General features: G+C 37.8%; 1 protein-coding gene across 4 annotated transcripts in view; it reads right to left on the bottom strand.

Annotated features, from left to right (window-relative positions):
- Positions 1-15,275, bottom strand: part of VAPA (VAMP associated protein A) — a 52,051-nt gene that overhangs the window by 21,185 nt on the left and 15,591 nt on the right. For all 4 annotated transcript variants that reach the window (XM_075142096.1, XM_075142099.1, XM_075142097.1 and 1 more), the window contains exons 2-4: positions 9,380-9,532; positions 3,737-3,840; positions 1,633-1,713 (exon numbers count right to left, since the gene is read on the bottom strand). In XM_075142096.1, coding sequence (XP_074998197.1) covers positions 1,633-1,713; positions 3,737-3,840; positions 9,380-9,532 — 338 coding nt within the window. The remainder of the gene's footprint in view (positions 1-1,632; positions 1,714-3,736; positions 3,841-9,379; positions 9,533-15,275) is intronic.

Here is a 15,275-nt window from a genome sequence, read left to right as displayed (position 1 = left end):
ATATCCTGAGGTGGCAGGTGAGGCTTACCCTCAGGACTTGGCAGTTTTCAGGGATTGGCTAAATCAACTGCTAAAGCAGGGGTTTGCAACCCTACACTGCTACTCAGAAAAATACAAATATTATGTACAGTCAATACTATGATGATATCACATTAAAGAAAGTACAAAAGGAGGTAGTTTTGTATAACCCACTACATTTCTCTCACTACATTATACATTTTATAAAATTAAAAACAAGTATAATTTTTCTAATACCTAAGATGTAATTTAATAAGAAGGTAAAAACCACAGGAAGTAGACAACTAAGTGACTTGATGATAAATGCTCAACCTTTACAGTTTTAGCATTTAACACACAGTTAGGCAGCTTACACCTGAATAAAAGGCTGCATCTCATAAATTATCCTCTACCAAAAAAAAAAAAACAAAAAAAAACACACAAAAAAAACCAAAACAAAAACCAAACCCAACCCAAAAAAAACACCAAAAACATTATACTGACATCACGTCTGAAAAATATCTTTACATTACACTCCAAAAACTGTAATAAAAGAATGGTTGCAAAGACAGCTACTGGCCAGCTAGCAGCCTTCACTGAGACCTTCTATGCATGTAAATAATGAGATGGTTTTTACATGCACCGATTCATGCTACTCTCCCCCAACATGCCCTACAGACTATTGTAAAAACTGGACAGTATGAAAAAGAAAAGTCAAGGACATAAAGTGAATAAGGTTGTTTACAGAAATCCTACTTTAGCACTCTAATTCACAATGCTAAAAGTAGCACCAAAAAAAACCCCAACCCCTCAAAAAACCAAACAATCCAAAATATACAGTATTAAGATTCCATAAATCAGAATTTCAAGTATGAAGGTAAAAAAAATGTTAATGCCTAAGAATTTAGACATATTCTGCAAAACTTCTAGGTAACTGGCAGTTAACTATTATTCCAAAGATCAGGCAACACAAAACAGACTTCTTCAGTCTATATACAATGAAACTGTCATCTCCTACACAATTAGAACAGATTTTGTCTGAAGGCAAGAGCATGAAGGAAGTAATGGGGGTTTTTTTTGTCTGATTATGTCTTTACCACTACCTTAAAAAATGCATTTAGGATTCCCAAAGCATGCATTAATTTCTAATCAGTACTTCCTGTTCTAATTCAGCTAAATTAGAAGTAGAATTTTTAAAATTGAAAAGCATTTAATACTTTAAAAAGCAAATGATGCAATTCACTTTTCACTGTATGCAGTATTGAAGGTTCTCTTTTTTTTGTTTTTAATCTGGCAGCAATAAAATGCTAAAGCAAATCAATACTAAAAATAATGGAAGGATAATAATTTTTGGCACTATTCTCCATTGCTGGAGGTTTTTAAGATGCAGTTGGTGAGGGTGCTCCCTTTCCAACGAAAGGCTGGACCAGATAGTATTTCAAGGTCCCTTTCAAGCTCGGTTGTTCTATGAATCCTTTAAAGTTATATACTGAACGCCCTTCCTGTCTAATTTAGTAAAGATTCCTACAATCCATTTAATCAACAAATCAAATAGGTTTGTAAAAAATTCAAAACAAATTTCCATGAGATCCTACCAGTCAGTGCATGACAGTTTCTTACTCTTTTCTTACTTACCAGTTTATCATTTTCGTTGGGCATTTCAAACACACATCTTAATTTGGAGTCCATTAACTCATCAGGTTTTGCTTCTTTCCACTAAGACAATAATTAATACAGTTACTTAACATGCCAGACTCATGCAAAGATCTGAACAGTTCATAAACTTGCTCTTAGTATTTCCCTCCTATATAGCTGAATACTGTCATTACCCTAGCTGCAATTTTCAGACTTGCTTCTGAACAATGTTTTTTGTTCACTTTTGACTACTGCAAAGTAATGAAAGCTAGAAATGGTTAATTAAGTCTGGAAATGGAAATGAGTAAATTGAATGCAAGGATGGATCCAGAGGTTTGTAGGGGATAGGGAGAGGACAATACAATGGTTCCTTTAACACACAATGAGGAACAAGTACCATCTGAGTCAGTTTAAGAACAAAGTTCTAGCCCTATCACTCCTTGGTAAATGTACTCCTTATGTCCCATCTTGGAAGCATCGATTTTAAACAAAAGATTGAAAGACACCTTTTAGTGACTCTATATTTAGTTCCAGAGTAAACTTCTTTAGTTCTTAATATTTTAGATTTTTAACTATTTCCTCCTTCTACTGCATAATACATTACAATTTGGGCCTAGAGAATTTTTCAAAGCTGTTCATAAAAAACATTTTAAATTCTAATGATTATCAATATATTTAAATAATTGTGAAATATGCTGCAATCTCTTTGCTCAACTGACAATTAACTTTCAAAGCATACACTTTCATGTAGTTGCCTTAAATCCTTAGGCTCAGAGACTGATCTGAAGTCCAACAATAGGTCCTCTGAAGTTACCTTAGAATTGCAGGTCTTACAGACTAGAATATCCAGGCTTTTCATAACATCCTTCCTTTTTTTGTGTGTGTGTTCTTTTTTCCAGTGGCATTAGTTGTACAGTAACTTAAAACTACAATTACCGATTTTCTGCAAGATCTGTTTCTCAGTATTCTATACTTGAACACACTAAGAAAGCAGTTATTTGAAAGGTATTTCTAAAGTGGATTTTTGTATCCTCACCAAATAATTACGCTTCACTTACCACATATAACCAAGAGCTATCAGAGCATACTAAGAAAAAGTAAACCAGACCAACAAGGAAGAGAGATGTTTACTTTCTAGCTACATGTCTCAAAAGCTTAACAAAATCTAAAAGGTTTTCCACTGTTTCCAGTGAAGAGTTGATGCCACAGTAGTCTTTGCCTTCATATAAAGGGACAGAGCCTACACCTGCAGAGGTGTAGTGGATTTCAGTGATTTATAAAACCTCATCTTTATCCTTTGTTTCCCCTCTCCTCCTCTGCCTTGAGTGAACATTGAACGTATGTAAACTGAGGCATTCCTTCTCTAGAGACAGAAGTCTGTGCATCATTCCCCTCCACCTTAATATACATGCTTACGGGAGTCAACGTACACCCTAAAGGGCATGTTCTGACAACTGAAGGCTTCCTTCCCATTGCTGCTAGCTTGTAACATCAGAAACAGGTGTCCTTACTTCTGAACTAACAAGCACAAACCTAAATATCTTCTTTCTGGATCTTTCATCAGACTAATACTGCCTAACATGAATCTACAACATGTTCTATTAAAAGAGAAAATAAATCTATCATTTGTGCTGTGTTTAGCCACTTGGTATCTTGTAGGGAGACATATCTTAGTCTTCCAAATGTTTTAATTCAATATAATCCCATTCAACATTTCATTTAAACACTTTTCAACCAAATGCACCCACTCCATACAGCTTCAGCTTTGTGGTTTAAATATAGTCTTGATTCCTTCAAATACAATCTGTTTATCCCCTTCAAATTAGCTGCATGTAAGGTATAACATGCCCATATTTTAACACTGAACTGACTTTATCTTAGATTCACTACTATTTCCATTCAACCAGTTCATTAGGCAAGGTCTAAGAACTGAGCTTGTATTTAATATTAAAACCCCTGAATCACGTATGAAAGTCATACTTGTTCAGAGAAAACCCAATTCTTCTCCAAAAATAAACTGCAAAAACATGATTCATTTACACTTAAGCCTGAATTTTTAAGAAAAAAAAATATACAACAGTCATTTTACCCCATTTTTACTTACCACTGCCTCCATATCTGAAATATTTGGTGGTGCATAGGTTGTTTGTACCATAAACTTGTGTTTACTTTTCTCATTTGGGTCATAGTCAAAAGGCTGCAGCATTACTGTTCAAAAGAAAAGATAAAGCATAAAACTGTGATTCTTCAGCTAATGACTGTAACAAGCATGCTATCCACTTTAGATTTGCTTCTCACTGAACTGAAAGTTAAAATGCAAAGGCAGTGCTGAAAATAGAGCAGATATACACTGTAGCAACAGGTACTGAGAGGAAAGATCTTAAAGTTTTTCGGAGTCTGGTGTAGCTGACAGGATTATTTCTGTAATTACTATAGCTAAAAGACATCTCATATACAAGTATTAACAAACAGATCCTGTAAGACAGACAAAAAAAAACCCAAGCAAACACATTTTATGATTAAGTGAATGCAAAGTTAAAGAACTGTAGCACATATTATGATGATTACTCAGGGGGTGCGGGGGTGCAGAGAGAGACAACCTACATTAGGTAGACCACCGAGCAGTGGGGAAAGTTCAACTGACTTCTAAAGGTATATTAATCTAAGCTGGGAGTAAAACTACTCACACTTCATTCAAACTACAGTTATTATAGGAGGTAAAGCTGCCTGGGGCTTTAGTAATACATCTTTAAAAGACTTTGAAATTGAGTTCTTAAAAAAAAAAAATTTATAGTGATTAGTTATGTAATAACTATACAACACATTTTACTCAGGTTTTAACATTCTTAACCATAAGACCAGTCTAATCGTTAATATTCATCCAAAAGTACTCCAAAATCCAGGTACACACTTTAATTCTATGGCAAGTTTTGGGCCTCCACCGCATTTTACCAGCAAAGAAAGAGGGACGGGATTCAAAATCAAATTCCCTGTAAAGGCAGCTTTAAGTGAAACATTAAAATAAAACTCATAATACCCACTCCTTGCATTTTATCTTACGTATTTTCTCACTGCACTTCCAGCTTTCAGTAATGCAGATTTAAAAAAAAACCTTCTGCATGAAACCAGACGTTTCTGACACAACGTAGTTTGCGCTACAAGTACCAGAGATAGAGTATGCAAGCGGTTCAGACTTTCTGAGAGACAGCCTTTTTACTGTACTTCCAGCTTTCCAAAGTTGAAAACTCTGTTGGTCAAGAACAGAAACTCATGTTTCTAAAGTTATTATTTTGACGTGTGCACAAGCTCAGTGAAAAAAATTACATCATTGATAGTATTTATAGCCTCCATTATTTCTACAGCACTACAATACTTTTAAATGAAAGCTTTAATTCCAGAAGCACAGTACCTTCATCCATCCAAGTTGTACAAGGCCATCCAGGAGCAGAGTGTATGTTTTGACACCACATTGTGGTTGTCCAGGTCACCCTGGCATCACTATTTTGTGTGTGGTTTCTTTAGTTCAAAGGGACTGAAATAACATGATGTGTATAATACAGACCAGGAGATTAGAACTTCTATAGGATATAGTTGCATATCCAGGGGCATAATATAAGGGTCTGCAGAAACACCTGAATACACAAGGTTTGTTTATGGTAGTGTTGGGAGACTACTGAAGCAGAGGGATGGATACACAACCAGCACTGTCTGTCTGGAATGGATCTTGAAACAAACTCTCATGTTAGCCCCCTTGTTTCCTTTCAGAGACAATTAGTTGCCTCACTCCAGATAGGAATACAGGACCACGCAAATTATATTTAAATATGTTTATGTGGGTACACTTGCAACTTGGTCTACCAGAGGATGAGGGCTTGGAGTGAACTGTAGAGATAAATTATTTGACAGTGTACATACAGTTGTCTTCCACAGAATGGGAATTCCAGTTCAGTATATCTTTACACAAAATTAAAAGAGAAACTGAAGTAGTTTCAGATAAAGATTAAAAAAAACCCCAAGAATTACATTTATGTAGTCCTATCAACAGATATCTGTATATTTACCTATTTTACAGCAATGAAAAAGCTGTAGCAGAAATACTGATTTAGCTAGAAAAACACATTGTATGCTCTGAACAATCTTCCCATATATTCTAAACCAATTCTGTAGACTTCGATACTGCTACAGTTCTGAACAATTCAATTATATTTTCCACAGTTCTGAATCTTCATTGCATGTATAGTTCAACATGCTTCCCTTCATACAGAGCATAAATTATTTATGGTAGGATTGAACTGCATTAGTTTATAAAATACCAAGTACAGTATCAAAATTACTAACTTGGCCTTTCCTAATTCACTAGTACCTATGAAAAAAGTTACTTTTAAATTTAATTACATTGGTATCTAACTTCAGGCCTTGAATACACCTGCACAAGTTGCAGGTGTTTGCTACAGGAGGGTTCTCTCATTTATTTTTTTTCCTTAAATGTTACATACAGCACAATCAAAGGATAAGTGAATAACCTGAATCAGATATATTTCACAAATAAAGCACATAAAGGAATTGCAGTATTTGACATGCTTTCAAACAATCCTATTTGGAAAGTTTAGAAGTCAGGTTTCCTTAATCATTGGTCTCACTGTGGGCCAAAACATAACTGATCAAACTAAATGCTTCTTCCAGGTGTGGATGCTACAGCAATTTATCTCTAAGAATTGTTCCATCAACAGACTACTGAATAGCATGCAGTACTTCAGTTTCCTAAAGCCAAGGGAACAGATGGAGTAACTGAAAGATGGCAAAGTCAGCCTTCCATCATCAGAACTTCTTCACATGCTGGCAGAATCCTTGGATAAGTCATTAAATAACTTTATGTTCTTTGACCACTTGGTAACAGCTGAAAATCTGATTGAATTAAAAAGCAGCAGAAAAAGACAATCCACAAATTCAAAGAGCTCTTCAAGCTCTTCACAGTTTTAAGAAATCATGGAAAATCTCATGAATATACGAAGCCAGTTTTCAAAATGTTCTTGGAATCCCTGAGTAGTCCAGAGATCACTTCTAGGGGAATTGTAACAAACAGTTATGAAAGCAAGCCTCTTGTAATAGGCCTAGGTTTTCTGCACAGGAGGGCTTTATCGCCACAAAATAAATCTTAAAGCGGTCTGAAAACCAGAATGAAGAACAGGAACAAGCAACAGTAACAAGCTGTGAAGGAAGAAGAGTAACACGCTATATTCTGAAAAGAAAAATCAACAACAAGTGATTGTTGTTAACAAGTTAACAACAAGCAATACACGATACGATAATAAATAGTTAATTTAGGGCATCAAGGTAAAGAAAAACAGGTCTTACCAAATTAGTATTTTTGGAAAAAATATATAAACATGACTGAAGAAAGTTACCTAGTATTCACAATTGAATGATAAACAAAATGCCCGTGGACTTCCTTAAAATGACTGTTAAATGACATCTCTGACAATAAATTTAAAAATTGGCTTGACTCTGAATCAGCACGATGCATTATAAAGGCTGAAGACAGCTAACACTATTCTCAACATTTAGTTTTGAACACAGAGTTTCAGCCCATGGTATCCTATAGTGATTTCTCTCTGCATAAGGATGTGAGAGAAATCTATTCTTAATTACATGAAAGATGAGTCAGCACTGAAAATATTCAGTTGAGAAATTGATGAGAGAACGAAGTGGGTCACTAGAAAAATTATCTGTGCACTTGGCTTACAAAGTGACCCAAAAGAAAACATATGCTTAAAAGCAAAAAGATGAAGCTGACACTTTGGGGAAGAGAACTTAATTCTGAAAAGCACTGTGGAGTCACTATAACTAAACAACTGCACGTGAAAGCATCTTGAGGTCACTGTAGCTGAATAATTGCAGGAGAATCCAGTAATACAGAAAAAGGAATATCAAAGATTCCCTGCTATGCAAACTGAAGAGCTGAGCAGTATGATACTGTTTCCCTTTATTGGTGAACCTGAAGCTGAAATATTGTTTACAGCTCCAGTATTGCCTCATTTAAAAAACTGAAATATTCAAAGCATTAAAAGGATGATTTGTAACTATGAAAACACACTTTACAATAGGCAAATGGAATACTTCCATCTATTCAATCCCCTGAAAAGAAAGTCCAGCAATATCTTGATCATGATATGTGACTACCCATGGGAAAGACCCCCAATACCAGATCAAACACACAGTTAAGACAAAATGGCTGTAAGTCGAAGTTGAAGACAGAAATAAAGGAGGCTTTTGGCTACTTGAATCTTGAACCAATTCTCAGTAAAACGATCTTTCATCCACAAGATGCTGGACTGTCTGTGTAAGAATACTGAACTTTTAAAGGGTCACATTCTACAAATTATATTAGATTAGAAAACTGGTGTCTCCCCTACAGGAAAGTTACTCTAAGGTTTTAATCAAACATAAAGTTTTCCCGAGTTATTCCTTGCAACATTTGAACATATCACTTGAAGCTAGTTCTCCAGCCTCTTTTAAACTTCCCAAAGAGTATAAGGATGTGAATCTGAAAAGCTCTGAGGATTGTTCCATGTTTCCCTTTTGCTTTGCTACAGCTCTCCCAGGGTTCTACAAAAATCAGCTTTCTAGACTTAGGAGATCTAGGAGCTCACACCTGTATTGCCTGAGATCTCTACAACCTCTAAGACCACAGCCTATTAAAAGGGGATTCCCCTCTCTCCAAGTTGGGAAATATGGTAGGTCCAGAGAAATAAAGAGTTTCTCGCCTCTTCCAGTCACCAGTTTGAGAATCCCCTTTATTCTGCAGATTCCTACCTCAAAGTGACCGGGAGAATGACCTACGAAAATCACTTACCAAATCAGAAGACTGATACCTGGTCTTTTCCCATTTTCTTGAGAATGTCTATCCCATGATTACTAACACCTGGTCTTTTTGACACTGTACAGTCCAGTATAGGATTAGATCATTATACGTCCAGCTATCAAAATTCTGCAGATTGCCAGAATGAAGTATGTAAGCCAAACCCACATGGAGTTTCACAGAAAAAAAGAAAATATTGTCTGGCTTCAGGGCTTACACTCTGCTGAAAAGTAAGCATTCTTTTTTTAATCCCCTCACCCAAAAACCAAAAACAGAATAAGAGAGAGTGTCTCTATGGTGAAACGTACTAGATTTTTAAAATTTAAGGGCTACAAACTGCTCCATCTACTGAAAATAGCAGAAAATGTAATTTTTTAAAAGCAATTTAATAATTGCCACTTAACATATACTACTGTGATAAATGGAAGAATTATGAAACAATATAGTTCAGGGACCAATACTATGGTCAAAACAAGTAGTATACGATTGTGAAACAATTTTTTTTTTTTAAATGCAATGAACTGTCAAATGTTAAATTTTAAACACATCAGAGCATCCAAGCAATGCCCAAAGATATAAGCATGAATATAGCAGTCTGAAGCAAAGGTACTGTTAATGTCACTGCCCATTTCCAACTTTCTTTTCCTCCTTTCAGAGAGCTGCAGATAAATGTGACAAACGGCAAGTATTTTTGTATGGAGGATTTTTCATGTATCATTGCAGCTCTACATCAAGTTGACATTGCATTAATGAAGGGGAACAGTTTTCATTTTAAAAAATCTTTTTTAAAAGCTGACATACTTCAAACAGCCTCTAAGATCAAGCATTAGAGAACTTCATGAAAGGTCTAAAAACAGCTAACCTACAACTGCATACATTTGTTTTTACCTGAAACAATTACAGATGATCCTGGGTCAATAATTCCACTGTTTGGCCTCACACAGTATCGACGAGGCGCTGTGGTCTTCACTTTGAAGCATACTTTTCTATCTGATGGATTTCGTAGTTTAAGATTTGTAGTTACTACATCTGTAAAGGGACCTGAAAAAAGGGTTGTTTTTTTTAAATATGCATGTATCTCTGGAAAATAAATCTGTTTATACAGTAGAAATTACTCTTAAAATATAACTTGATGGCAACAAACTTCTAAAAGCAGGTTAAATCATACATCTGTTAAGCACATATACTGTTACATGCAATGCACGCTCTATCACCTTAGGTATAATAATATACATTACAGCAATGAACAAATAACTCTTAAATAGTATGACAGACTCAAGCTGCTGGCGCAAAAAGTTCACATATACATATGCTAACTTTATCAAATCATTCTTACTATTTTGAATACCTAGAAAGTATTTAAATACCTAGAAGGTCATATGCAAAAGTAAATTTTGCTGGATTTTTCTTTAGGAATAGAAATAACACATATTTTGGAACTCTTTCAAACGTTTAAAGAAAGAAAACACTGTGATACTGAAACATACTAACTGCTCTTGAGACTTCTGTTGCGCTTCTGAGCTCCTATAGGCTTGACAGAAACAGACATCAACCTCATCTTTTAAACTCAAAATAGGTAAGAGAGATTATAGTCTATGCATACACTTCAACTGACCCACAGAAAAGAAGTTGTAGTTGCCATATTTACGTATTCAATGCAGTGTATTCTCTGAACTGTGTTTACGTTAAACCATCAAGATAGGAATTGCCTCCAAGACTGGATTGGACAAGAGGCATCATTTCAATGTCAAGCTGCAAAAGCACATCTTCCAACAGAGGTCACCTCCACGTGATGCCATACAGTAACAGCACAAAAAGCAAGTAAGGTTCACAGTCTTCTGAGCTCTATTAATCTCCCTTATGCTTGTGTCATCTGAAAGCAAGACTGCACAGGCACTAAAAGAATATAACTTAGAAAATGGTTTTTCATATGAACATGAAATTTATTCAATAATATTTCATATACACATTAACTTTTACGAACCTTCTTTATCATTCTTTAAAAATTACACATTAAATTACCACAAACCCATTTTCATCAGTATTGAAAACATGACAACTACTTTTCCATTAAAAAACCACAAAGAAAGCAAACTTTAGATTAAATTGGATGAAAAATACACATGATATGAACAAGTGGTAAGGTACAACAAAACCACTAATTGCATGAGTCAATTCTTTTCTGAACACCTTATTCCACAGAGGTGTCTGGACTGCTTTGAAGGAAATGGTACTGGCCACTATCAAACATGTTACTACACTAGAGGGCTTGCTATCTGAGCGATGTCTTTGTTTCTGTAACTCTCATTCCAAATCCTTGATTTTGAGAGAGTGCTAAACAGAGTCTTGACACAAAACACCAAGATACAAATCAATAAAGGATGAAAACAGGAATTACTGAGAACCAGAATACCGAGATGTAGTTGAAGATACACGTGAGCTAGGTTTACATTCAACGAGACTCTTTTGAGAAAATAGGAATTGGTATTATTTGTCTGAAACTACATTTCTAATCTGGCTTTATATGGTGGACAAAATAGTCATCCTCTCAATCCAAGCAAATTTGACACAGCCTCCAAGAGGAAGATTTACGAAACTACCTCAAAGTTTCCTGCCACTTGCCTCTTGATGGCTCTTGCAGGATCCAGTTGCATTTACCTACAGAGTGTGATCCAAAAATAACTCCCATCGCCCATACCACAAGCTGAACTAAAATCAGGCAGTTGAATACTCCTCTAAATCTAAGACTGGTGATACACTCAGAAAAGACCAAACATTTATTTTTTCGACCTACACAAACATTTTTGAGGAAGTTATTCTGGGAGTTTTACTAACAGCCACCCAGGCATTGCCTTTGCAGCTTACAGCAGCTTGAATCTGGCTTTCAAAGGTGTGGGTTGCTTTTTTTTAATTGCAACTCTAGACAACCTGAGGAGCTCTCCTTCTCAATCTTCTCAACTACTATTACTAAAGAAATTCTGCTCAAAGGAAAAAAGGCTCAGTTCAGAGTCTCATTTTGAAGGGCACAGTCATCACGAAAAGGAGCTATACTGTTCAAAAATAGCTTATTTCAAGACAAAGAAGCAGTGAATTTATAAACTGATTATAAACTGTTTTTTAAACTTAAAAAAAAAAAAATCTGCTTCTTTTAAGACATGAAAGGTCCCCTCATGCCTGCCTTCTCAAAGTGCATAATAATGAGATAGGATTCAAAGTACTCTTCAAATTACTCTGATATTTACTGTCAGTTCTAACACCACAGATAAGTTAAAAAAAAAAAAAAATCTGCTTTTGTTTCCCAGGTACATGAATGCAGTGACCTCCTTTGCATTTCTTGGATACTTCCCAAAAAAGAGTCTTTAGCTCAGAGACATTTTTTAGTATCAGACATTTCTTTCAGAGTGGACTGAAATCTTTTTCAAGGTCTAGAGCACCCTTCTGACAGCTTTACCTTTCACCTCCTTTATAAAAGCTTTAAAGAAAAAAAAGCTGTATAAAGCCTCTCGAGACTCACAACCATCAGATTTAATAAATAGCTGGTAACAAACTGGTGCACAAAAGGAAAAGTCGACTAAATTTCACTGTTCCTGCAGAACCCAGCTTTTTTTGTAGTTTAGTGGCATACCGACAGACAGAACTGACCTGAGCATGGAGACAGGCAAGAGCAGACACAAGGACAGTGAATCAGAAAAAAACATCTATTAGGAGTCAGAGGAACCACACTATCTAAATTAGCATGACATACCCTTCAAAAAAGAAACCATGCAACAGCATAAGAGGATTCTGAGGTTCCTATTCACACAAACATAAATACCGCTACCCTTGGGGGAGTGGAGAAATAAAGTACAAGCTGGCACTAACAGCTTGAGTGCAAAAGCCTAAATTATGACGGTTCCTTGAGAAAAGCAGGAGAAGTGGGGGGGAGAAGGAGAACCAGGAAGCACGACTGGAGGCTTGCCAATGTGACGCCCATCTACAAGAAGGGCCAGAAGGAGGATCCGGGGAACTACAGGCCGGTCAGCCTGACCTCGGTGCCGGGGAAGATCATGGAGCGGTTCATCTTGAGGGCGCTCACAAGCCATGTGCGGGACAACCAGGGGATCAGGTCCAGCCAGCACGGGTTCATGGAAGGCAGGTCCTGCTTGACCAACCTGATCTCCTTCTGTGACCAGGTGACCAACCTAGTGGATGAGGGAAAGGCTGTGGATGTGGTCTACCTGGACTTCAGTAAAGCCTTTGACACTGTCTCCCACAGCATTCTCCTAGAGAAGCTGGCGGCTCATGGCTTAGACAGGTGCACTCTTCGCTGGGTAAAAAACTGGCTGGATGGCTGAGCCCAGAGAGTTGTGGTCAATGGAGATAAATCCAGTTGGTGGCCGGTCATGAGTGGTGTTCCCCAGGGCTCAGTTCTGGGGCCGGTCCTGTTCAATATCTTTATCAACGATCTGGACGAGGGGATCGAGTGCTCCCTCAGTAAGTTTGCAGACGACACCAAGTTGGGCAGGAGTGTTGATCTGCTGGAGGGTAGGAAGGCTCTGCAGAGGGACCTGGACAGGCTGGATCGATGGGCTGAGGCCAACTGTATGAGGTTCAACAAGGCCAAGTGCCAGGTCCTGCACTTGGCTCACAACAACCCCATGCAACGCTACAGGCTTGGGGAAGAGTGACTGGAAAGTTGCCTAGAGGGAAAGGACCTGGGGGTGCTGATTGACAGCCGGCTGAACATGAGCCAGCAGTGTGCCCAGGTGACCAAGAAGGCCAACGGCATCCTGGCCTGTATCAGAAATAGTGTGGCCAGCAGGAGTAGGGAGGTGATCGTGCCCCTGTACTCGGCACTGGTGAGGCTGCACCTCGAATACTGTGTTCAGTTTTGCACCCCTCACTACAAGAAGGACATGGAGGTGCTGGAGCGTGTCCAGAAAAGGGCAATGAAGCTGGTGAAGGGCCTGGAGCACAAGTCTTATGAGGAGCAGCTGAGGGAACTGGGACTGTTTATTCTGGAGAAGAGGGGGCTGAGGGGAGACCTCATCGCGCTCTACAACCACCTGAAAGGAGGTTGTAGCGAGGTGGGTGTTGGTCTCTTCTCCCAAGTAACTAGCGATAGGACGAGAGGAAATGGCCTCAAGTTGCGCCAAGGGAGGTTTAGACTGGACATAGGAAAAATTTCTTTACTGAAAGAGTGGTCAGGCCTTGGAACAGGCTGCCCAGGGAAGTGGTTGAGTCACCATCCCTGGAAGTATTTAAAAGATGTGTAGATGAGGCGCTTAGGGACATGGTTTAATGGGCATGGTGGTGTTGGGTTGACGGTTGGACGCCAACCTTTATGATTCTATGATTCTAAGGAGAAACGTTTTAGGCCATACCACACAGACCACATCTAAACAAGGAAAAGAACAGGCAAAGATGGATACAGACATTCTGCACATGCACCAAGATGGACAAACGCATGCCAACTTCACCTCAGAAAACATACAGCTATACTAGGATAGCATTATACTCTCAAAAAGAGCATCACGCTCACTGCTTGCATGACACCCAGACCAAAGCTGGTTTTTATTTGAGCACTTAAACCTCAGACAGACTCATGTCTAACTGAATCCACCATACAAAATACCTCATGAGCACTCATCTGCTGTTGTTTGCCCAATACTTCCATTGTAAACTGCTTAAGACTATCTTTTATGTTGTATTTGTACAACTTAAGACAATGGACTTCTGGATCTGCAACTAGGGTTTTCAGAAGCTGTGGTAATTTAACTCATAAATCATCCAGCTATACTGATGTAACTATGATGTCTAATGACAAGAGATCGTTGCTTTATAAGCCTGTAATTTCAATCTAACAATCTCCAGGAGTCAGAGCTACTTTCAAGGGGACAGGGAGTTCAGCAGCCTACTTAGTAGTGTAAATTCAAGACATCAATTACAGCATCTTCCTAGAATAAAAGTTGTGAGAGTGCCAGGTTATTCCAATTGTTTTGAATGGAGCAATGACAATCCATGCTGAGACTTTTCCTGTCTTTTTGACTTACAAGGGCCTTAGAAAGGAATGACAGACACCTGCCTAATCACTCAGAAATACTAGAGATCTCCAAAACTATTATGTACTGAATTTCTGTTCCGGCAACCTTACAGTGCAGCCACTGCAACATTAATGCCAGGGTTGCCTCTGGCAACTACACATCTCAGACTACAGCAACTAGGGGGCAGGAAGAAATGACACAGATTCTGCAAAGCCAGTTTCCACTACTGAAACACAGTGCCAAATTTCCCAGCTTGCCAGTTACACTGCAGTAAAACCGATATACTATGTATTACTGGACAGGTAGGACCTGTACAGCATTCTTTTTGATCAACGGTGTCATCTTCTCTTGAAATTCAGGTCTCCTTCAGTTCCTCAGCTCCAAAAGTCATCCTTCTACTGTCTGGGATGGTCAAACGTAAGGGAAACAATGATAATGTGAATATGCCTTTCTAGAATGGGAAGGAAGAGCTTAGACAAACCTCCTCAGCCTGTGGTACCCCTGGGAAAGGCGAGAGATCACTGTTAGTATTTCTAGTTGTTGGTAGTACAGAGCAAACATAAAGAACTTCTGAGAAGCAGACAGGTTTGGATATCAAGAAGCTCCATTCAAAATTAGTAAGACTGTCATAATGTACACACAGAGCCTGTCACAGAGTATCACCTCCACCTAAAATTGGGTAAGAAATTATGATTTTATTAAATTACATAAAATTTTTGATAATTAGAAGGCAGATAACTTGTAGAGTTGTACAAAAATGA

Source organism: Calonectris borealis, chromosome 2 (assembly GCF_964195595.1).
Source record: "Calonectris borealis chromosome 2, bCalBor7.hap1.2, whole genome shotgun sequence".
NCBI lineage: Eukaryota > Metazoa > Chordata > Aves > Procellariiformes > Procellariidae > Calonectris > Calonectris borealis.
The sequence above is the reverse complement of the archived record's forward strand: the minus strand, read 5'-3'. Positions and strand labels throughout refer to the sequence as shown.